This window comes from Castanea sativa, chromosome 9 (genome assembly GCF_040712315.1).
Source record: "Castanea sativa cultivar Marrone di Chiusa Pesio chromosome 9, ASM4071231v1".
Lineage (NCBI taxonomy): Eukaryota > Viridiplantae > Streptophyta > Magnoliopsida > Fagales > Fagaceae > Castanea > Castanea sativa.
The window spans coordinates 22,777,086-22,802,983 of NC_134021.1; the positions used below are offsets into that span (position 1 = coordinate 22,777,086).

Here is a 25,898-nt window from a genome sequence, read left to right on the forward strand (position 1 = left end):
CTGTCCAACAACTGCAGGACATGATAACGAACACCATACGAGCACAATATGGAGGTTCTTCTACACATTCTCTCATATATTCAAAACCTTATACGAAGCGCATTGACAATATGAGAATGCCAAATAGGTATCAACCCCCCAAGTTCTTGCAATTCGATGGCAAGTGAAACCCTAAGCAACACGTTGCTCACTTTGTAGAAACCTGTGAGAATGTAGGGACTCAAGGAGGCCTCTTTGTAAAGCAGTTTGTTCGTTCACTGAAAGGGAATGCCTTTGATTGGTATACAGACTTGGAACCTGAGTCAATTGATAGTTGGGATCAGTTGGAAATGGAGTTCCTTAACCGGTTTTACAGTACGTGCCGCACGGTAAGCATGATGGAGCTTACCAATACTAAGCAGTGGAAAGACGAACCCGTTGTTAACTACATCAATCGGTGGCGTTCTTTGAGTTTAGATTGTAAGGATAGACTGTCTGAAATATTTGCTGTAGAAATATGCATCCAAGGCATGCATTGGGGACTTCTGTACATCCTATAAGGGGTAAAGCCCCGAACATTCGAAGAATTGGCAACTCGTGCGCATGACATGGAATTGAGTATCTCTTGCCATGAAAATATGAAACCTCCCGTACTTGAAGAAAAGAAAGAAAGGCGAGAAATAAGGAAAAATGACAGGAATACGAAAAGTAATGTCAAACACTCCATGAATGTCAACCCTGCCCCAGTCAAAATCTCAACGGCAAATGTAAAGGCTAACGAGAAGAGGCCTAAGGGAGGCCAACGATGTGAGACGCGTCGCTCATCACTCAAGGAATGGGAACAAAAGGTATATCCTTTCCTTGACGCTGATATACTCGAAATGCTAGAACAACTGCTCAACTTGAAATTAATTGAATTGCCAGAATGCAAACGACCGGAAGAAGTAGGAAATGTTGATGACCCGAACTATTGTAAGTATCATCGCATCATAAGTTATCTGATCCAAAAATGCTTTGTTCTTAAAGAACTCATCATGAAGCTAGCCAAGGAAAGGAAAATCGACTTAGATGTTAATGATGTTGCTCAGTCAAACCTTGTAACATTTGCTTACAGGTCGCCTAGTTGCAAGTCTCCAACTACTAAGCAGAGGGCGAATACCACGTTCATCCGATTTGGTTCTTTGGAACCTGTTCAAGTTCAGCTCTCACAAAAAGCATCTGATTATAACTCAAATGATGATAAAAAGTCAACAATGGATGAGGAAGAGGGTTGGACGTTGGTTACTTGTAAGAGATGGAAGAAGAGACGAGTATTCCCTCTTCATTTAATCACCCAAGAGTCCAGAAGAGTACAAAACCAAATTCAGCCGCAGTCAAGAAGAAAGAATGATAAAAGGAAAGAAAGACTAAGAACGGAAATGTGTGATGATTCGGCACAAACCCAAAAATTTTGAAGTCTTGTCACATTGGAAGAATTTTTCCCCATAAAATTCTTTCAAAACAAGTCAGCGGAGGCTGTTCACACGGTCTCTTGTTGTGAAGTTGATGAAAAACAAAAAGGTGTTGACCATGGTAGTTCAAATGAGACTTTGTTGTCTTTAGAACAACTCAAATCTCAAGTTGATTAAAGTTGAACCCTCGCAATCCTCCACCTCACCGAAAGAAGGGATCATCCAAGCTCTTGAAGAGCCAGAGATTTACACTCCTTGTACCAATACACTTCAACAAACACAGGAATGTTGCGCGTGCTCTCCAGACTTGACTTTCACTGACGAGGATCTATTGTTAGGCCCTAAGCCTCATAATCGTCCACTTTATGTCTCTGGTTATGCTCGTGAACAAAAGATTGATCGTATTCTCATTGATGGAGGTTCAGCTATTAATATACTACCAAAAATGACAATGAGACGACTTGGTCTTGCTATGGAGGAATTATCACACAGTCGCTTGGTCATACAAGGTTTTAACCAAGGAAGACAACGCGCCATCGGCATGATACACTTGGAGTTAATTATTGGAGAATTGACAAGCAACGTTTTGTTCCATGTCATTGATGCCAAGACAACCTACAACATGTTGTTAGGACGTCCATGGATCCATGGGAACGGAATAGTGCCGTCAACTTTGCACCAATGTTTCAAGTATCTTCAAGGTGGAATAAAGAAAGTCGATGCCGACTTGAAGCCTTTTTCTGAAACTGAAGCTCACTTTGCTGACGCAAAGTTTTATGTAGAAGATGATATCCCTAATGAAGTTCTCCCAGTTGAAGTCTCGGCCATGAAAAGTAAGCAGGGTGAAAAGAAGCATGTTAAAGTCATCACTAGAAAGGATATTCCTTCCCCAAAGGAAGATCTAGGATATGAGAATAACCAGTCTAGTGAATCTACTAGCAATTCAGAGAAAGCGGATGAAAGTTCTACGCCTTCCAATAACCCTCCATTCCTCCGTTATGTACCATTGTCACGCCGCAAGAACGGACAATCACCATTCACGGAATGCCTTCAATCTACAATGGACATGCGAAGACCTCCTACAAAGCTCACGATGAAGGATGTAGCCATATTGAAAGAAAATCATGTAATGCCTTTAACTTCATCCACAAATCCTTTGCCCTTAAAGCCACTAAATGGATTCGTGAGGTCTTCACAAAGTCTGATAGAGCATGGTATTCTGCCAAGTAAACGGACGAAAGAATGGTTTGACCCAAAGGCATATAGGCTATTAGCCAAAGCAGGCTATGATTTCTTAAAACAAAGCGGCCTAGGGAAACTAATTCCAGAAGCCATCGGAGAAAAGATGCACGGCCTTAGTAAAACGCAAGGGAAAATGCGACTTGAAGGGCATGAAATTCCTATCCCAAAGACCGGAATAGGTTATACTCCAGAATCACCGGCTCAAATATGGATCAATAAAAAATGCTTCAAGTTCCCAATACAAAATAGTAGAGGTTGATGAAAGTTCGAATCAAAGAAAAGATCACTCTTCATCACACATCTCAGTATTCGATCGCATTAAGGCTTCATCGTCACGAATTAAAGTGTTCGACAGGTTGAATACGGCTTGTTTAACGCAAAGTCGGGAACTTTTGCGTGTGGATCAGTCTTTAATCGATTAGGGGCAAAAAAAAGGCCCATTGATACTTGCTCTCAAAGCTCAATAAACTTTGAGGACCAAAAGGAGGAGAAAGCTAATAATGAGATACGTAGTAGTATTCCTTCACGCATGAAGCGTAACTTTATCTTGGATATCAACACTGAAGGAGCTCTCAAAGTCAAAAGGCGAATGATTGTACACACAAGTCAGTCACTCGTCCACAATGAGCAAATTGAATAAGTATCATCCTCGTTTCGTATTACAGTAGAAGAAGATACACTGTCAGATGATGAAGCCACAAAGAATGAGGTCGATGAAGCTCCCCTAGCCTTGGAAGATGGAGTACAGGCTACAGTTGATGAACTTAAAGAGATCAATTTAGGAACTACTGAAGAACCTCGACCAACTTTCATCAGTGCCCTTCTCACTCCTGCAGAAGAAGAAGGATACCTCCAGCTCCTGGTAGAATATAAAGATGTGTTTGCTTGGACTTACAAAGAAATGTCTGGGCTCAATCCAAGTATTGCTTTACACCATTTGGCAGTAAAGAAAGGCGTGCACCCAGTAAAACAAGCTCAAAGACGCTTTCGGCCAGAGCTTATCCCTCAAATAGAAACTGAGGTCAATAAGCTAATTGAGGCAGGCTTCATCCATGAAGTACAGTATCCAGAGTGGATCGCTAATATCGTCCCTGTCAAAAAGAAGAATGGAAAAATCCGAGTGTGCGTTGACTTCCGTGATCTGAACAATGCATGCCCCGAGGATGATTTTCCGTTGCCTATCACTAAGATCATGGTTGACGCCACTACTGGTCATGAAGCCTTATCTTTCATGGATGGCTCTTCTGGTTACAACCAAATTCGAATGAATCCTAAGGATGAAGAGTTCACAGCTTTTCATACCCCTAAAGGTATTTACTGTTACAAAGTAATGCCTTTTGGATTAAAGAACGCTGGTGCTACTTATCAACGAGCCATGCAAAAGATCTTTGATAATGTACTTCATAAGTACGTGGAGTGTTATGTCGATGATCTGGCGGTTAAAACAAAAAGGAAGGAAGACCATTTGGTAGATTTGCAATCCGTGTTCAACCGCTTAAGAAAGTATCAGCTTAAAATGAACCCTCGCAAATGCGTTTTTGGCGTAACATCCGGGAAATTTCTTGGTTTCATTGTGAGGCACCGCGGTATTGAAATTGACCAGTCCAAAATTGAAGCTATCCAGAAAATGCTAGAGCCCAAGAACCTGCGAGAACTTAGAGGCTTGCAAGGAAAACTAGCTTACATACGACGATTTATTTCAAACTTGGCAGGTCGATGTCAACCTTTCAATAGATTAATGAAGAAGGATGCACACTTTAAATGGGATGAGGCTTGTAGCAATGCTTTTGAGCGCATCAAAAGATACTTGCTTAATCCTCCAGTTTTAGGTGCTTCTATCCTTGGAAAGCCTTTGGTGTTGTACATCACGGCACAAGAAAGGTCTCTAGGTGCTCCTATGGCACAGGAAAATAAAGAAGGGAAAGAAAGAGCCCTTTATTATTTAAGTCGGACTCTCAATGGAGCTGAATTAAATTATTCTCCTGTTGAAAAGATGTGCCTCGCTCTTTTCTTTGCCATAGACAAACTGGAGCACTACATGCAAGCACATACGGTCCGTTTGATAGCAAAGGTGGACCCTATTAAATATGTCCTCTCCAGGCCAGTGGTTTCAGGTCGCATAGCTCGATGGGCAGTCTTGCTGCAACAATACGACCTTGCATATGTTCCGCAAAAAGCTATCAAAGGACAAGTATTGGTAGATTTCTTAGCTGATCACCCAGTTCCATCTGATTGGGAGTTCTCTGATGATTTCCCAGACGAAGATGTGTTTTACATTGAAGTAATGCCACCATGGATGATGTTTTTCGATGGGGTTGTGCGTCAAGAAGGAGCGGGGGCAGGTATAGTGTTTGTTTCTCCACAACGACAAATACTTCTATATTCGTTCTCATTAAGCGAACTTTGCTCTAACAATGTAGCCGAATATCAAGCATTAATCATTGGCCTACAAATGGCCATTGAAATCAGCATATCGCAACTCGAGATCTTTGGGGATTCCAAATTAATTATCAACCAAATCTTGGAGTAGTATGATGTCAAGAAAGAGGACCTTGTCCCTTATTGCAAATATGCGAAGAAGTTGCTCGCAAATTTTGAGGCAATTACATTGAAGCATATACCGAGGAAGGAGAATAGACAGGCTGATGCTTTAGCTAATTTGGCTACCACCTTAGCATTATCCCAAGAAGAGACAGCCAAAGTTGCTGTTTCCCAAAGGTGGGTGGTGCCTTTCGTGGTTGAAGAAGAAAAAGAAGAAAAGCAAGCCAACGTCATTTCTGTATGCCTTGTTGAAAAGGAAGATTGGCGACAAACAATCATTGAGTACCTTCAACATGGAAGACTCCCGGATGATGTACGCCATAAGACCGAAGTTCGGCGAAGGGCTGCTCGATTCATTTACTATAAAGAAACTCTCTTCCACCGTTCATTTGATGGTTTGTTTCTCCATTGCTTAGGAGAGGAAGAGGCTAAACAAGCCTTAGAAGAAGCTCATTCTGGAATATGCGGTGCACACCAATCAGGTCCTAAGTTACACTACAAGATCAAGTGAATGGGTTACTATTGGCCTACGATGGTGCAAGATTCCATGGAGTATGCTAAGAAGTGCGAAGCTTGTCAATATCATGCAAACTTCATCCATCAGCCACTAGAACCTCTACACCCAACTGTAGCTTCTTGGCCTTTTGATGCATGGGGGCTTGACGCAATAGGACCATTACCAAAATCATCTGGTGGCCATTTGTACATCTTGGCTGCAACTGATTACTTCTCAAAATGGGCAGAAGCTGTGCCTCTTATGGAGGTAAAGAAAGAGACAGTGGTCAATTTTATCCGAACTCACTTGATCTATCGGTATGGTGTCCCTCGATATATCATAACCGATAATGGCAAACCATTTCAGAATAGGTTGATGACAGAGTTGTGGAAGAAATTTGCATTCAAACAGTACAATTCTTCTATGTACAATGCCCCAGCAAATGGATTAGCTGAAGCCTTTAACAAAACTCTTGGCAGTTTGTTAAAGAAAGTGGTATCCAAAACTAAGCGAGACTGGCATGAAAAAATTGGAGAAGCATTATGGGCATATCGAACAACATTTCGAATGCCTACTCAAGCAACCCCGTATTCTCTCATTTATGGAGTAGAAGCTATCCTTCCCTTAGAACGCCAGATCCCATCACTACGGATCACCATTCAAGAAAAAATAACTAAAGAGGAAAATGCCAAGCTTAGGTTACAAGAGCTAGAGGCACTGGATGAGAAAAGGCTCGAGGCCCAACAATGCCTTGAGTGCTATCAAGCTCGTTTGTCAAGCGCATTCAATAAAAGAGTTAAACCACGATCATTCCAAGTTGGTGACTTAGTCCTCGCCATTCGAAGACCTATCATCATGACTCATCGTACAGGCGGTAAGTTCACCTCAAAATGGGATGGACCTTATGTTGTACAAGAAGTCTACACTAATGGAGCTTACAAGTTGATTGATCAAGAGGGTGTAAGGATCGGCCCCATCAATGAAAAGTTCCTCAAACGCTTCTATGCTTGAAAATCGAGAATGGCTCCTTGGTAAGAGTTTAAACTGCCTACTGTAGCACTACAAGGGTACATGATGTCTTCCCATTACCTTTGAAAGTGTACAAATAAGGAGAAATTAATCCCACTCTATGTCACCATTTGTGAGTGTGGCGTAGTGGCTAGATGCCCATGTCGCCCTTGAGGTCAAGGTCTCGGGTTCGATTAGAGGTGATACCCACTATTGCGCAATTGGTACCCATGAAATGCCGTGGGGTGTAGGGCGAGGATTACGCACGTGAGCCTTCCCTTTTTGTAAAAAAAAAAAAAAAAAAATCATCAAAACCATGAAAAAAAATTCGTCAAAAAAAAAAAATATTGAACTACGTAATGATTTGATCCCTCTCGAGGGTACGTAGGCAACTTAGTATCTTTTTGCTAAGTTCAGTCACTCAAAAAAAAAAAAAAAAAGAGTTTCATTGTTAAAACATGAAAAGAAAGGAGCAGGCAATAAGTCTTATTTATTGATTAAAGGAAAGTGGTACAGGGGAAAGCATGATGACACGTATGAAAGGAATTAAAATACAAAAGATTACGACATCCATTTTAAGTCTTTCAAACTAGAACGACTATCTTCCAGCAAGGTTCGTATCTTCTCTAAAGCCTCCATATCCTGGTCTTCAAGAACGGGAGCGGATTTGACTTCTTCAAGTTGTTCCTCCAAAGCTTGCACAACGTCGTCTTATTCAACTTGATGAGATTCGATTTGAGACAATGATTGTTCTAATTGGCCAAGCTCAGTTTGCAAGTTAGCCATCCTCAAAGTAACAGTATCAAGCTCGGTCTTCAAAGATGCCTTCTCATGCAATGCTTCAACAAGGAGGAATTCAACTTCAACCTCACGTTGAATTAAGACAGCAGGACTTGGTCATGTATTCAGAGATTCTTTCATCTTCAAGTAGTCCGCAACACCCTTGCAATATTTGTCAACATTTTCGCGCAAGTATTGAGGGTCCACTCCAAGAATTGCAATCTCACTATAAATTTCATGTGCTTCGGCTTGTGGGAGGATATTGTCTATAGAAAGATTCGAAAGCCTGTTTAAAAGAACATCTCCCAGCATAGAAGCTCCTGTCTTACGCACGGAAGAAATATGCACCTTGGCATGAAATATAGAGGCTTCTGGAGGGTCGATTGGTTGCAAGGATGAGAGAGGTGTCATTTCTGTCTCAATCGGAAATTTGGATGACGTGCCAGCATCAGCAAACTTACGCCTCTTGAGATCCGAACTCTTGGTAGATGGCTTTGAGGTAGAAGACTGACTATGTGTAAGAAGATGTGCATAATTAGTAGAAGTCTCCGCATCAACACTTTTCATTGGATTCTTCGAATGTTTCCAACTGGGGTCGAAGTCGTCACACACCTCCTTTTCAAAAATTTCAATGACATCCCTAACTGGTACAGCAAGCGAACCTTTGATGCTTTGACTTTGTGCAAACTTTGACAAGGATTGTGGAATGTCTGAATCTTGAAGATCCCTCTTTCCCTTTTGAGGCTTGTTGGACGTCAGTGATTTAACAGAGGAGGCAATTTCAACTAGTAAATTTGTTCCTTTGGTAAAATCAGTTTTACATACTCCTTCCCACCATCGTTTGTAGCTATGTCTGACTCGGCTTCCAAAGTCTGACGCAAAAGCCAGAATAAGTACCTTGGAATCTGTGTTGCGGCAAGTGAAAGATTGGTAGAATTGGTACAGATCTTTTAAAGAACTTGTATGAATTTCTTCCTTTAAGTCACTTGGAATGTCTTGATGAAATCCAAAGCGCCGACTGAATCTGTGGGGGCTATATGCTTCTACAATGTGTTGGTCTTCACATTAAAATGTCAAGTACCCTGAGCGAAGGCTTATAAAGTAGTCGAACCTCTGAATGGATAAACGATCATTGTCAACGAATGTCTGGTCATAGCTTTTATTAAAAGCAGTCCCGTGCCAAAAAAAGTCGGTAGCAGTTCGTATCTGCTTTTGTGCGGACAATTCACTGAATACAGAGGCAGAACCCACACCGGAGTATTTAGTCATCAAAGGATGGGATAGTTTGGCATGAACGATGCGGTTGCTTCTGAAAAAATGACCCACCCAGGCGTAAACATAATGAATAGCAAAACTAGCTCCAGACTTGCTCAGAGTAGGAGAGGAAGAAATGGTGTTAAGCCCACGATAAATGCTAGCCAGTACTGGGGGGGCAAGGCCAAATGAACGACCATTGGCCATAGAACTAGCAATCTTGAAAGTGCCGGGACTGATGCTATTCAGATCCTTGTTAGGAAAGACAAATATGCACAGCCAACAGGAAAGAAGTGCCGATAGGTAAGTCTCCTCCTTTAAGTCACCCTCAATTTGAAGGTCTGCAAAGACCCCGTGTTCTTTATCAGACCATGGTCCAGGCTCGTTTATCTCGCCAAAGGGATTCTAACTCCACTTGGGAATGGTTGCTCGTCTCGCTGGTTTTCTGGGAGTTGGGTACTTGCTGTTTTCTCTGTACCAAAAAGTAATCCAGTCACGAACACTCACTTTCCCTTGCCTTTTCATCCGGTTTTGAAGGTGATGATACGCCATGAAAAGGTAGCGGCAGCTGTGCGGTAGATAGGGTCGTCCTTCGTCATTGGTTCCATCTAGCTCTTGCGCATTGGGTACCACTTCATCATAACATGCACCTGTGCAAGGAAGTCCGCCAAGAATAGAAAGATCCCATGGTGTGATAGAAATTTCCCCAACTAAGGTATGGAGGGTATTGGTAGACGGACTCCAACACTCACACAACGCCTTCATAAGATTCTCATCATAATCATATGTGAATAGGGAGGCAAAGACAGCGTTGTAAAGGTGGACCGCATCAAGGAGGTGCTTACACCGACCAAGCACATCTTCTAGCCAATCCCAATAAAGAAAAAAATAGGAAAACCCTCCATTCGTGCTAAAGGAAGAATCCCAATTGGCGCATTTTGCAATTATCTCTCGTCCCAAAGTGTTATACGACTTTGATTTGGCAACATTTTTGTGATGCGAAGCAAGAAGGGTAACTATCTCCAAATTAGAGCCGCCATCAGAGTGAATAACTTGTGACCATTTCGGCAAATTGAGAGGATAAGAGTTACGGCCCCATCTCTCTGAAAATCTTCCAATTATGGGTGGACGAACAATCAAAGTTGTAGCCTTTGCATCCTTGTCATCTTTCTCTTTACAAATAAATAAGGCTGGTTCTTGCCCAATCTTTGAATCCCTGAAATAAAGCATCATGATTCCCTGAAAAAAAAAAAAATCAATCAAAAAGTGAAAAAAATAATAATAATAATAACAAATAAATAATTAATAAAAAAAATAAAAATCTCTACACTTGTATTACGTTACTCAGGAGATTATGCTTTGTATAACTTCATGCATGCCCCACATGCCTTTATATAGAAAACTTCTGAGATAACAGACAAAAAAAAAAAAGGAGATTTGGCAAGCCATTAAAATGCTGCCACCAAACAGATATTATTTGAAGTCAGATTTTACAACTCAAAGAATGTCAAACACTGTCAGAACAGAGAAGACTAAGATGGCAACCAATCCAACAATGCCCGCCGTCTCCTCTTCTGAATTTCTAAAATCCTCTGACAAGATGCCACAAAAATCCTCTAAGGACTTCAAACAAACAAGGAGAAGTAACAAAGTCCAACAATGCTTGCAGGCTTCTCTTCCAAATTTCCAAATTCTCTGACAAAGATGACCCAAAAATCAACCCTTGAGAATACTAGAGGCATTCAGTGGTTACCATGAACCTACATCCTGCCTGAATTTCTACATGCTGTTAGGACAACCACCGCCAAAATAGACCAAGAGGATTATAGGTCCAACAATGCCAACGGACTTCTTCTTCAAACTCGTGGGAATCCAGACTTCATTTCACAAAGCAGAATCCACCAAGATCTTAAGCCAACAAAAATCGACAAAACCCAAAAAATTTCAAGAGCAAACACTCTACCACGCGCCTTCACGCGCCGCCAAAAGCTTCAGAGGACCGCGGCATATTCCTTCCTATTCACACAAATCCAGACTTCATTTCAAAAAAGTGGCGTTACCACTCGATCCTGCGGCCACCGATCTACAAGACCTAAAAATTTCAAGCCCAAACGATGAACCACGCTCCTCCACGTGCCACCAGAAGGTCCGATAATCACAAGCTTCAAATGCACACGCTCCCACGCGCCGGCAAGCTCTCGCACGCGTGCACGCGCCACGCGTGACATGCGCTCCAGATCGATGACGTCACAGATGATGTCATCTTCCACGAACCGGTTCGACCCGATTCGACCTGGAAAACCAACCCGGATCCGGACCGCCTGGAAAAAAAAAAAAAAAAAAAACTTTGACTTTGACCAAAAAGTCAAAATTTTCAAAACAGACCTGTCCCACTCAATTTTTCACGTACTTTCCAATTTTGGGGTCTGTTTCTTCAACCGAGACTCGAAAATTGCACAACAGTCCAATTTCTAAAAAATTGACTTTTGCACAAATTTTGACCAAAAGTCAAAATTTTTAAGATTGACTTGTCTTACTCAATTTTTCGCGTACTTTCCAATTTTGGGGTCTATTTATTCATTTTAGAATCCAAAATTGCTCAAATAGTGTGATTCTACAACTATTGGCTTTGATGTAAACTTTGACCAAAAATCAAGATGTTCGAGCAAAACTTGTCCTATCAGGTTTTCGCAAAGATTTTGATTTTGAAATCTAGGTATTTGTTTTGGACTTAGAAACTACACCCACTTCTCCAAAGTACTAGCAGTGTCCAAAATTTAAGCTCTCAAGATCATAATTTGAGATCCATCCATTTGGTCTGGATTCCCTCAAAATTATCCTCTAAACTTGATCAAGGCTCCCCTTTCAAAAACAGACGAACTCTCACAAGTATGTCTCAAAATTGAAATTATATTGGGTCACTACTACAGCCTACTATTTTCGTCGGTGCCTACCAGTCTCCAACCTAACATTCCCATTCGGTGCCTACTGTTCTCATCCACCATTCTCACCAAAAGGTCTCGTCCGCCGTTCTTAACTACCCAACTACCGTTCTTCATCTCTTCGCTATAAATAGAAGGGCCGAATCCACTAAAACCCATCAAGAAAGAAAACACACATACACTGAATCATGAAATGAAGATTTGCTTCTTTCAAATTTTCAAATCCTCCTTCTCACAGCCAGTTCTCACTATGGCCTCGTCATTCTCCATACCTAGCAACCAAGATCGCTTCATAATCAATTTGAAATCAACCCCTTCATGGTTCAGTAGTAACCCTTCTCACAACATCGTCACTGTTTTAGGATTCAAACAAATTTTGTTTCCTCACATAATGACCACATTTGTTCGTTAAGTTATTCATAACAAGGTCTGCATCGACCTTCCATGCTTCCTTGGAATTGGTTGGCCAGGAAATCCAAGTCCAGCAGAGACACCTGTTCCTAAAAACAGGGCTTCCGTAGTCTCTCTTCAACTGTTTGGTCTCCCATTAGAAGCAGTGGTTCGGAACAAACAGCAGCTTGGCTGGTTTCTAAAACCAGGATCACAAGTTAGCTCCATCTTTCATTTGTTGTGCTTTCCCAACAAAGTTGCAGTAGGTGAAGATGGTAAAAAGTGTTGGGGTATCCTACAAATTGTCTCCCATTCAACACTTATGATGACCTCCAAGGTACCAGCTCATCCGAAATTAGCCTTTGGTGTCGGCGAATGGTCACCAAAGCCTCATTCCATATTTCCACCAACGCGGAGCCCAAAGGTCATCATTGCTGGTACCACAAAACACACTTTCTGGAATTACTCCAACTTAAGATCAGCTTAAAGAATTTTAGAAAATATACTTCTGAAATTACTTCAACTTAATGTCCGTCAGTATGGTCCAGTCACACATGCACATTCAATGACTTGCCGTCGGACCTCATTCGGCATGCAGCCAGTCCCACATCTGAAGGTGTACTTCCCAGAGACATCTACACCAGAGAGTCCCCAACATGCAGGGTCAGGGCCATGGTGTCGTATGTCTCACCCGTTCACTTTGCTTCATCACCATCTTTTTCACCATCAACATCAACAAACCCAGAATCCCTTCTGAAATTACCTCAACTTAACCTGAGTGATGCGATAACACAAGCACATTCAACCACACTCCCACATGTTCTCTCTGTGATCCGAAGTATACCCTTCAGATATAACTTCACCAGAAATTCTTAAAAATAAGAGGCTAGCTCCAGAGCTCTGCATGCTGTACCCAGCCAACATTCTCACCTCTTCTCCATCTTCAACACCCTGTGATCGCCACCAACGATCCAAAATACTCTTCTGAAATTACTTTGACTTAACCTCTGCTGAGAAAGCTCGGTCACACGAGTATATTCAAATACTCGCAGACCCCTTCTCGGTCTCATAAAAGCCTTTCATATGGGTGGGTCTACTCTTCTGCAATTACTTCATCCTGTTAAAAGCTCCACCACCTTCAACTATTTCACTAGAAGAGTCAAGTATAAAAAAAAATCCATTTTCTTTCAAGACTCATTCACTCACCACACTCCAAAACTGTGTGCATGAACGAGTCTCGAGGGGGCATTTGTAGAGAGGGAAAATTCCCGACCTATCACAAGCTAACATATCATACTACCAAGTCCACAAAATACAACCAATTACAAGGCGCCACGTACTGCTGCTAGGTTTTGTCATCAGTATTCGGATTCCAATAGAAATTTGCCAAGTGTCATTGAAATAAAGGCATGAAACTGCATCAGCACGTGTAAGCGATGACACAAGCGATCCAGTACGTGTAAGCGATGACACAAGCAGCCCTGCACGTGTAAGCGATGACACAAGAAATCCAGCACGTGTAAGCGATGACATAAGTGGACCAATCAGGCTGTGACAAGTGTCACCAATCAGACTCCGCCACGTGTCGCTCACCCACCCCTAAACTCCTATAAATAGAAGCCTTCCTAAGACATTTGAGAGGACATAGAGAGGGAAGAAGATATATTGAGTTCAGAAATCCAGAAGCTCTGCCGAAATCAAACCCCAAAGCCTCCAAGAATTTCAAGAACTTCAACCTCGAATACAGACAACATTCGAAGCAAAATCATCCAAACTACTCGTCCAGGTCTCAAAGGTCACTAGAATCAAGCTCAAAAGCCTCCAGAAACCTCAACAAACCATAAATCAACGAAGCTCTACGGAATCAAGCCTCTAAAGCACCGAAGAATTTTCACCACAAACCTTCAAACACGAAGAACACACGAAGAACACGAAGAACAAAGAATTTCTAACAAGCTCATAGCTAGGGATTCATTGTAATTTCATTTCAAAGATCTTCGATCCATTCCTCAGCCAAATTGAATGATATCTTGTGTTCAAATCAAAATCACATTAACACAATTCCGATCAATAAATCTTTCAAGGAGATCGAATCAGAGAATCACTCTTTTGTAATTACAGAAAATTGTACCACATATTCATCAATACAAATTTGCATTTGTGAAACTATTTTTACTTGTTTGATTTATTTCGAACTAAGAATTTAGTCGTCTACAAACGCAACCAAGATTTCGCAACTACATAGCTTCGAAGCGGAACAAAGGCCGAGTAAAGCGGTGGCGGGGTTTGGAGCTGGGAAGATGGACATAGAGCATTGAACATGAAGAATTGAAGGTTAGATTTGTATAATGTGACTTAGGGTCTGGTATAGTAATCAAGGTAGCAAATGCTTCTTTCTTTTAATTTTTCTTTTTACTTTTTAATTTTTTACCGTAAAATTGCAGGAAAGAGTAAAATAAAAGTGAAAAAAAAAAAAAAAAAGTTTTGATTTTCATGAATCACATGAGAGCCCTGCGTCTCTCTATTAGCATATGGACAGAACATTGACGAAAGTGATCTTTGTGATACAATTATCAAAGTTACTGTATTAAATTGGCTATATATATATGTTAGTGCAACAACATAAAAATTCAATTGGATGATAAAAACAAGATAATGAATTGGGTTCAAATCCACCTATCTGTTATAACTATTAAATTTATAATAATAAAAAAAAGTTACTAATTGTTAACAGTTTAATAATTGTTAAAATTGTTGATGGCATTGGCATGACAAATTTTAATATACTTATTTCAAAATGAACTAACAAAATTTAAAAGTTCAGATTTTTTTTTCCAATAACTTAAAAAAATATTCTTAATCTGAGGTGTTACATTATTAAAGAATAAAAGCATTCCCATCCAATAATGTAAAGACACCTAACATTCTAAAATAAAGAGTCATATTCATCAATTTACACAAAAATGCCTCTTACACCTAACCATACATCACTATTAAATTTCTTTGCAAAAATTACCTTTCTCAGTTTCTCTTCTAAATATTCTTTTAAATATACAAGATGACGATAACTCTTCTAAAAATTTTACATTCTTTTTTAATCACTCAGACTACTTTCTTTCTCACACAAATAAATCTTCTATACTATATTGTGTGTTTCATAAATTACAATTTTTTGTGTTTGATTTTTTTTTTCTTCATTTTAAACTTTTCAGCTATTTTAGAAAGAAAGTATAAAGAATAAGTAGAGATTTGTATCGTTTAATCTTAAAAAAAAAAAAAGTCTCTCATCCCAACACGTAAGCATATCATTATGTTTTCATTTTTGATTTCTCTTTCTCTTCAGTCTGCCAGCAAAGTAGTGAAACTTGAAAAGAGGAATCTAGCTCGCATTGCTTTATTTAAAATTAGTTCATATCTGTCACGTCTCCATTTGGACAAGTACTGAAGTCCTTAACTGAAAATCCTCTTCGATTCGATGCTCATTTAACTAATCAATCATGGGCTTATTTCTCCAATGGCTATGTGACACGTAGAACATACACCGCATATACATTTTCGTTTACTCTACGTGCCTAAAACCATTGCGTCACGCTATTATTAGATTTAAAAAGATGACAGAATTTCCACCATGGAGAACCATTATCTAGAAGAGCATATCACCTACAATTTATAATAATTAGTCTCTCAAAAAAAAACAATTTATAATAATTAAACGCGGCCCAATAAAAATAACACACCATTGTAGAATATATATATAGATTAAAAAATATTCCACCAATTAAAATTGTGGAATATGTTTATCTCTACAATGTAAAGAAAGTGACCCAATAAAAGTAGAACACACCAATTAATTTTTTTTTTTTTTTTTTGAGAATCTACCAATTAAAAATATTAAGTAAACTTTTTAATTAAAGTCAATTCATTAATTACAAATTTACAACTCACACTTAACCAAACACATCCCACCTTGTTTATAAATATTAAAAAGACCAAATAACCCCCCATACCCTTCGGCTCATATGACCATTTTAAGGATAAAAGCGTAAATGTGATTAGTATTATACACCACAAAGTCAAGTAAACACAGTCCAATTCCCTTCGTTAGTCGTTTTAGCTCATATACCGTTTACCATATTTGAAGTCGTTTTGTCAAACAAAACTCAAACAAAGTCTCCTTGTTTAGATTCTCAAAAAAAAAAAAAAAAAAAAAAAAGTCTCCTTGGTTATATATTGTATTAGGTATAAAATATAAGATAAGATGAGAAACAATTCTATTCTCCCGTACTAATTATACATTTTTTTTAATAGATTTAAAAGTTATAATGGAAGAAAGAGAATTTAAACATTGAACGTTTTCATTAAAAATATTAAGAGAAACAAGTTGAGTTATAAAGTTTTTATGATCATATCATTTTTATGTTGGATCTATGATTTTCTATTTTCCCTACCTCAAAATTGCCCTTACATGATCACACCTTCAACAGATCATCACCAATAGCCACGATCTCCACCACAAAACTTGCGGTTACACCGCCATAGCAATCCCCCAAACATTCTAATGATAACCTCACTCCTTTTTCTCACAAACTCCTTCCTCTTAAACCCATTAATTATGGTTGGAATAGTTGACCATCATTTTAGGTAGATTGTAAGCTTTGGCGCCATGAATCCAATAGACCTTAGTTTATGTAGAGTATAATATTGGGTTTTCACCTAGGAAGCACGGGTGCGGCGTTTGGGCAACCGCGACCGCATCCGACGTGACGCGACATGGGGACGCACAGGCAACACCGCTGCCTGTGCCTCCATGCCGCGTCCGCCTTTAAAAAATTTTTTTTTTCAGCGCAATACGCGCTGACGCGGCGCCAACGCAGACCGATGCGCGCTGAATCGGGCTGATTCACGCCGACTCGGGCCGTATGAGTCCGAAACGCCGAAATTCAACCAAAAAAAAAGTACAAAATCTTCTTCTCTTTCTCTCTCTGTCTTGTTTTCCTGCCTCTACTCAGTCTTGATGTTGCGTAAACTGGTTTAAGAAAACTAAAGAAAGTTAAAAAAAATAGAAACGAAAGAAACTCAGTCTGGGAAGCTTTTTTTTTTTTTTTTATTTTACTGAAGAAGGTAGAATGAACTGGGAAGTTGGAGACTTGGAGTGACGGAAGAAATGAAATGTGGTGCAGAGGCTGACTTGGTGTAGAGATATTTTTAAAAGGTGTGGTGTAGATTAAGCTTTGGGAAATGGAAGCCTTGGGGAAATAAAAAATAAAATAAAAAAAGGTAAAGTTGATATTACGTGATGTGTTGATGACTTATTGGCACTGGAGTGGGAATGGAGAGAATAAAAAGAGGAGAATTTTAAACTCATGGGTTGTATTTAATTTTTTTTTTTTTGAGGAGTGGGTTGTATTTAATTTATAAACATGTTATAGTTGTTACTTGCTATTACTCTTAAATTTGGTATTTGTTTATATAATGTGAAAAAGCATACTTAGGAATATATTAAAAATATAAATATAAATATTTTTATAAATTTTTTAATCACCGCACCCGCACTCAATTTTTTCAAAAATTGCCGAATCTCGCACCTGTATCTACACCCACACCCGAACCCGCAAACGCACCCATGCTTCATAGGTTTTCACAAGTTTTTCTTCATTCTTTGTAGATATTAATCAGCCTCTTTTTGGCTTTATAGATTCAAAGGTTTTTTTTATAGCATGTAAGGTTTTTTCTTATTTTGATTGTACGAGTTTGATTATTTTCCAAGGTTTTTTTTGTTGTTGTTATTTTTAGAGGATTTCCATTAGTTTTAAGCACATACTTATTGGTCTTGCAAATGACCACAAGTATAGTGGTGGAGGTCATGGCTACCAACATTGAATTCTGGTGAAGGTGTGGCTGGCGAAGACGACTGGATCTAAGGGAGAATGAGATTGTTTGGTTACATAGACAAGGTGAGATGTGTATGGTTAAAGGAGATTTGTAATTACTAATTTGGTCTTAAATCATCTATTTGACATATTTGTTATGTCATATTTTTATTGGGACGCCTCTTATACATTACAGAGATTTAATATTTCTAAGAGGACTCTCATTGGCTTGTGCCAAACCAAACGCATTTTGTACCGCCAAAACCCACTTTATCTATTTTACATTATCACTTTTACAACACACCCTACATTTCCATTATTTATTTTGTATTCCATAAAATTAAAATAATATATATATTTTTACCCATATTAATCCTACACTACAAGGAGGAGAGAGAAGGGCTAAGAGAGAAAGAGAAAAAAAAAATTTGGTAAAGAATGATGGATGCCACATTATTATAAAAACATAGATAATAGGTGAAAATACACTTCTGGTCCCTATATTTTAGGTCAATTCTCATTTTGATCCATAAATTGATTTTGCTACTAATATAGTCCCTAAAAAAAGAAAATCGATTTTATTTTAGGCCTTGCCGTCAACTTATTAACGGAAACCTCCTACGTGGCAGACGGAGTATTCTGCTTGTTTACATGGCACTGACGTGGCCATCAAAATATTATTAAAAAAATTATTTGGCATTTTTCAAATGCCACATTAGCATTTTAATTTATTTTTAAAAGCCATGTCAGAAAATTTTAAAAAATAAATTAATTAAAAAAACCTTAAATCTAATTTAATTAAAAATTTTAATTAAAAAAAATTCTTAATGTTCTTCAACTTGTTCTTCATTTTACAACTTGTTATTCATATTCTTCCCATATCAAACCCAGCAACCAAAAACTCAAACCCATCACAAGAACACAAACCTAGCAACCTATGAACTCAAACCCGGATCACTAGGACATAAATGAAAACAAGAAGAAAAAACCCAAATTCAACACTTCAGAGATCATTAAACCCAGCACCATCAGATCTACTAAAAATCAAGACCATCGAATTCTTCATATTCTTCCCCAAATTCTAACACAATCAACACCGAAATCTCTAGCAAATAAAACCCATAAACCTAGTAAACAAACCAACCCAGATCAAGAAACCAATCACAACAAACCCAGATCAAGAAACCAATCGCAACAAACTTAGGTCAACACAATCAAACCTAGACCAATACAATCAAACCCAAATCCCACCACCACTGACCAAGACGGAAACAAAGCCATAACTACACAGAAACAAAACTACCGATTCAGCGACTATGGTGAGTTACTGTCAAATTTGACCGCAACGAAGACCTCATCTTTGAGGCGAACCTTCTTGACGGGTTCGATGGTTCGATGGGTCGATGGGTTTTCTTTCTTTGACGGCAGTGGCGACCTCATCATTGAGTCTTGAACGAGTTCGATGGCAGCGGAAATGAGATTTTAAGATCAGAGAGAGTTTAGGTTAGATCGAAGTTTGGGTTAGATCGACGGAGATGAGATTTTGAGATTAGAGAGAGTTTGGGTTTGAGATAGATTCCGTCGAGGGTGAAGAGAGAGAAAGAACTAGAGATAAAGTTTAGAGATGTTGTAAAATCTAATGACTGATGAGGTTAAAGAAAAAGAAAAAGAATTAAAAAGATAATGATTTTTGTTTTTTTAAAATAATTTTAATTCTGTTCAATAAAGAAATAATGTTAATTAAATTAGATTTAAGGTTTTTGTTATTTATTTTATTTTTTTATAAATTTTCTTATGTGGCTTTTTTTATTAAAATGCTGATATGGCATTTAAAAAATGTCAAATAATTTTTTTAATAATATTTTAATGGTCACATCAGCACCACATTAGCAAACAGGGTACTCTGTCTACCATGTAGGAGATTTCCATTAATGGGTTAACAGTAGAAACCAAAATAGAATCGATTTTCTTTTTTTAGGGACTTCATTAGTAGCAAAATCAATTAGAAACGAAAATGAGAATTGACCCAAAATGTAGGGACTAAAAGTATATTTTCGCCTAAATAATATTGTTGCAAGCACGCAAATTAAAATATAAATGTATCCAATGGATTTGGTTTATTGTGCATTTGTGTCAATAGTGTTATGCATTTTCCATTCTCAAGGGTTTTGCATGCCATCACCTTTTTTTTTTTTTGAAAGCCCAATCAAACTTCATTCAATTAAAGAAGAGGAATCAAAATACAAAGCTTCACGAGCTGGTGGTGGCGAATCTTCCAACCACACAACCTCATTAGTTAAAACATTGGCATAACGTGCTAAAGAATGGGCCACGAAATTGGCACTACGCCTAATACAATTAAAAGCTACATAGTGAAGTTCTGCTGCTAGGAAGCCAATATCATCATAAATCACTCCCAGACAAGACCAATTTAAAGACTTGGAGGAAATAGCACTCATTACCATCGCATTATCCCCTTCAACAATTAATTCCAAGAACCTCGCGTTTATAGCAAACCCCATTGCTTTTTGGCATGCCAAAGCTTTCGCCTCCTCACTGTCAACCACTGCTGCCCCCTTTGCCGATAAAGCTGCCATTACATCCCCAGCTGAATTGCAAATCACTGCTCCTACCCCCAATCCATTTGCAAATGTAGCCGCATCGAAATTCAGCTTGTACATCTGACCTGTTGGTGGCTTCCAGTTCTACATAATTTCAGATGAGACCGATCCTACTACAAGTGAGCTTTGAGCATCTCTATACTCCCTCAATAAGTCTGTGGCTTTCTGATTTAGTTGCCCTGGATGTTGCATTGTTCCTGTATTTACCAAAGAATTCCTACAGTGCCAAATAAGCCAGCATTGGACTAGGAAGGCCTCAAGCTCCTCCACCAGCAATTTGGTCATCATGAATTGAAACAGATGCAAAAAATCGTCCCTCTCTTCGTCACACTTCTGTATTCGAGTAGTAGACCCAGCCTACACATCTTGAGCAATGCTACATTCCCATATTGCATGGAGCACAAATTCTGGAAATCATTGACACAATTCACACCTATCCTCTGTCAGAATTTTTCTTCAGACCAAGTTCACCTTTGATGGCAGAATATTAAGGCAAGCCCGCCATCTGAAAATTTTAATTTTGCTAGGCACCTGTAGCTTCCAAATCTGAGTCCAGACCCGGTGATCTACCCGTTGTTCCAAGCTCTCTTCTCTTCCATTAGCATCTTCATCTAGCATGCGAGCAACATGGTACCCTGATTTAACTGTATATATTCCATTGCGACAATACATCCACACCATCTTATCTTGCACCTGCCTTCTGCTTAAAGGAATTCTAAGGATTGCCTCCGCATCAAACTGATCGAATATCATATAAATTCTCTCCCGATCCCATTGATGCACTCTCCAATCAATTAAATCCGAGACTCTCCATTCCCATTCCTTATATTCAGTAGGAAATATAATTTTATTGGTGGGACGATTCGGTATCCACTTATCTTCCATCACTCGGATTTTAGAACCCGTTCCCGCCCTCCAGTAGCACCACTTTTTCAATACTTGTTGAGCAGCCAGCACACTCTTCCAAATATAGGAGCTATTAGGATAATCTACCACCTCCATAAAGCTACATATCGGAAAGTACTTGGCCTTGAAACACTTGGATAAGAGTGAATTTTGGTCTTGTAACATCTGCCAACCTTGCTTGGCCAACATAGCTAAATTAAAGCTTCTAAGATCTTGGAATCCCATACCACCCACCTTCTTAGGTTTCGTCAGAAAACTCCAACTCTTCCAATGAATTTTCCGTTCATCACCAGTCTGCCCCCACCAAAATCTTGCACAGAGAGCATCTAATTCATTGCAAAGTTTTGCTGGCAACAAGAACACTCCCATAGTATACGTTGGAATTGTTTGGGACACTGCTTTGATCAGAACTTCTTTTCCTACTCGGGAAAGCATTCTACCCTTCCATCCCTGAAGTTCTTTCCAAACTCGCTCCTTAATATATGCAAATGTTTGGTACTTGGCCCTACCAACCAAAGTCGGTAAACCCAAATAAGAATAAAACCTATCCACTTCCTTAACACCCAAGGATTTTTTAATCCATTGCTTCTGTCTCTCAAATGTATTACCACTAAAATATACTGACGACTTCTCAAAATTAATGCATTGGCCAGAAGCTTCAGCATGCAATTGCAACGTATCAGAAATCACCTTCACTTCTTCCTGATTTGCCTGGCAGAAAATCAAAGAATCATCTGCAAACAGCAAGTTAGAAATACTAGGTACCCTTCTGCAAATCTGAACACCATGAAGCTTCCCCTCATATTCAGCTTTGAACAGCAAAGAAGTAAACCCTTCTGCACATAAAAGAAACAAGTAAAGTGATAGAGGGTCCCCTTGACGGAGCCCTCTTGATGGAATAATATTTCCATATGCCATCACCCAATTTGAATGCTTTAAATTACAGATGACATCTTTATATCTATATCTATATTTCATAATAATAATGCGAGAGACTAACTCAATATTGAACAATAAAGATGGGATATTCAAATATAAAATTTATCATCCAATGGATCTGGCTTTTTGTGCATTTGTGTCAATAATGTCATGCATATTCCATACTCAAGGTTTTTGCACGCAATCACCCAATGTGAATGCCCTAAATTATAGATGACATCTCTATATCTATTTCTATATTCCATAATAATAATGAGCAATGGCGGCTCCAGAAATTTTTTTCAGCATGTTCCTCAATAAGCATAAATTACACAATCTAATAAAAAGAAAAATTTGTATATTGATAACAACAACAATAAAAAAAACACGCAAATACATAAAGTTTACAATTGCCTTCACATGGTTTTCTTATCAAATATTTATCCATAATTTTAGCAAAAGAATAAAAAATAAACTATAAGTTTATTTGAAATATTAATAAAATTATTAATTATTGTTATTTAGTTTCATTAATTTGTTTGTCTTTTATAAACTATAATTTGTTATATCGTTGTTTCATTTAATTAAAAAATTATTAATTATTTTTTAGCCTAACATAATTTAATTTGTTTGTCTTTTATAATGTATTATTTCATTATTATTTAGCCTAACATAATTTAGTTGTTTAATTTGTTTATTAATTGTCTTCTATAATTTGTTATGTGTATAATTAATATGTATAATGTAATTAAAAGTTGAGTGGGCCAATCAAGTAATAAACCCAAGCTCTAAACTATACCCATGTGATAACCCAAACCATAAACCAACGCCCACCCTTTAATTTTATTTTATTTTTAATAACTTCTTGAAAAATGCTACGTCCACAATATTATCACAACAAATCACAGGTAGTTAGTTGTTATTGGTTCAAATTTGAACCTAACACAAAAATTACTTTTTTTCCCCAACAATAACACCAATAATAACCTGTCACTTAAAATTTGTTGTAAAAATATTGTGAACATATCATTTTTTTATTTTTTTTCTCATTTCCTTTGTTTTCTCTGTCAGTGCCTTTTTTCTCTCCTTCACACGTGCATCTTATCTCTATCCTATCTCTTCTAGATTTTTCTCCCTTTTCCTTTGTTTTCTCCGTCAGTCCCTTTTTTTTCTCCTTCACACGTGCATCTTATCTCTATCCTATCTCTTCTAGATTTTTCTTCAGAAATACTTTCCTCTTTTCTTTCTTCTTCCATATTTCGTAGTCACAGCTTTTCTTCTCTCTCAATGTTCTCCTCAAGCATCATATTACGCCGCCACCATGCTTCTTTCAACAAGCATCGTTCATCCCTAATAGCACCTCCATGCTCTTTTCTCAAGCTGCCTCTAGCCAGCACAACGTCTCCTTACCTCCATTACTGATCTATATCTGCTTTGTTTGGATTATAGGTTTATATTTTCATTATTTTGTAAGGGAAATCAAGAGTTTTTGTTTGGACCCAAAATCCATTTTTGGTTGAGTGTGGTCCTAATTTTGGTTAAGGGTGTTCCCAATTTTTTTTAAGGGTAAACAAATAATTTTTTTTTAATTATTATATATAATTTTTTTTTCAGGTAAAGGTGTTCTTGGAAACACCCTGCCTTAACGTGGTGCCGCCACCGATAATGAGAGAGACTAATTAGATAATTGCAACAATAAAAATGGAATATTGAACACTGAATAGCAGGTGGTGTCAGTTGATTATAATCCAAAATAAATGTTTATTAATAATTATTATTGTTATTAATTTTCATATTTCGTTAAAAAGAAAATATAAGAAAATAATAATATTAAAAACTTTTTCATGTATTATAATAAGTACTTAGGGACGGAGTTATGGAAGGGTCCGTGATGGCCATGGTGGCATGGTCCCTCTTTTGAATTTTTCAGTTAGAATTAAATCAAAATATTACTCACTGGCCCCTCAATTTTAGGATTTTTTTTTTTTTTTTTGAGGATTCAATTTTGATTAGGATTTGAGAACTTAGATTAGAAAATATTTTTGTGGGTTCCAGTTAACTCAACTGGTAAGATCTCTTATGGAATAATAGATTTGTGGTTCAATTTCCACCTACACTAAAAACTGATTGGTGTTTAGGTCTGATGACAAAAAGCTATCATCAAGAGCGGACGCCATAAGTTGAAACTCTCTCAAAAGATTAGAAAATGAGAAATGATATGTTTACAATATTTTCACAACATTTTTACAATAAATCTTAAATAGCAGATTGTTACTGCTTGTTATTGTTGTGGACGTAGCATCTCCATTAGAAAATATTTCCAAGGCTTTTTTGCAATAAGAGTTACTTACAAAAGAAGGCTTTGGCTTTTCCGCAAGTATAGGAAAAACTAAATAAAAAAAGAGGTGCTACATTCACAATATTTTTATAATATTTTCACAACAAATCATAGATGGTTAATTGTTATTGATTCAAATTTGAACTTAACACTAAGATTACTTTTTTGCCTCAACAATATCAACCAACCACTTAAGATTTGTTGTAAAAATGTTATGAACATATTATTTCTTAACCCAAAAAAAAAAAAAAAAGAAGCAAAACTTAAAGCCTAGAACCTTCTTGGATGAGGACATGATGTGGTTTACAATTGTTGAGACTTAAGATGATTCTGAGGTCTGATTTGCGGGCTTCATCAGAGAAGGGAGAAGGAAGAGAATGTTCTAGAAATTTCTCTTTTCTTATTTTTTTAATCCCCTTTTATTTATTTATTTTTTTTGAGGGGCCCTTTTAATTTCAAAGTTTAAAACTTCTCAATTCTCATCATGGTCAAAATTTCTTGGGAATGCAGTATAATACATAATAATAGTGTTGTTTATATTGCCTTATGTTTTTAGAAAAATGATAAACTTATTAAAAAATTTATCAAAAAGTTATTAACAAATTGATGTAAAAATGGATGTGTGATTGATAAAATTTAATAATCTAATAAATTAATTTTTTCACTTTGTTTTTTTGTGATTAGTAACTCTAATTTTAAATGCTATGAAGTATCACATACATCGCATTAAGGGGGGTGTTACTCAATATTATAATTTATTCAATTTTATACGAAAGATATTACCTGTACAAAAAAAACTCATTATATTAAAAGATCTTAAAAAGAAATTGAATTAAAAAATTTCCAAAAATTTTAGTTTGGTAATCTTTCACAAAATATAATTTGATTTCCATACAATTTCATTTTAGTATTAGAAGTCACCCCAAAAAAGATTTTCTAACTCCGTCCCTGCCAGTGCTGACTAGTACTCTCATAATGTGGAGCTTATCCACTGAATTTAGTAAAAGCTTTGAAGACAGTTCGAGAAATATCTAACGTAACAAAAGAAATATGAATAAAACTAGCGAGTAGTGACTCATAATACTAATACTTTTCAAATTGTGATATTATTGGAATGACCCGTGATGAATCGTCACCTCAACATCAATGACTATGACGGGCA

The 25,898-nt window shown here is 37.7% G+C and overlaps 1 protein-coding gene across 1 annotated transcript; it reads right to left on the reverse strand.

Moving 5' to 3' along the window:
• Nucleotides 1-20,166: 20,166 nt before the first annotated feature.
• On the reverse strand, nucleotides 20,167-22,398 carry LOC142608925 (uncharacterized). Its single transcript, XM_075780580.1, has 2 exons — nucleotides 21,106-22,398; nucleotides 20,167-20,658 (listed from the first exon to the last, which is right to left on the reverse strand). The coding sequence occupies exons 1-2, from the start codon at nucleotides 22,396-22,398 to the stop codon at nucleotides 20,167-20,169; spliced, it is 1,785 nt and encodes a 594-aa protein (XP_075636695.1).
• Between the last annotated feature and the right edge of the window lie 3,500 nt (nucleotides 22,399-25,898).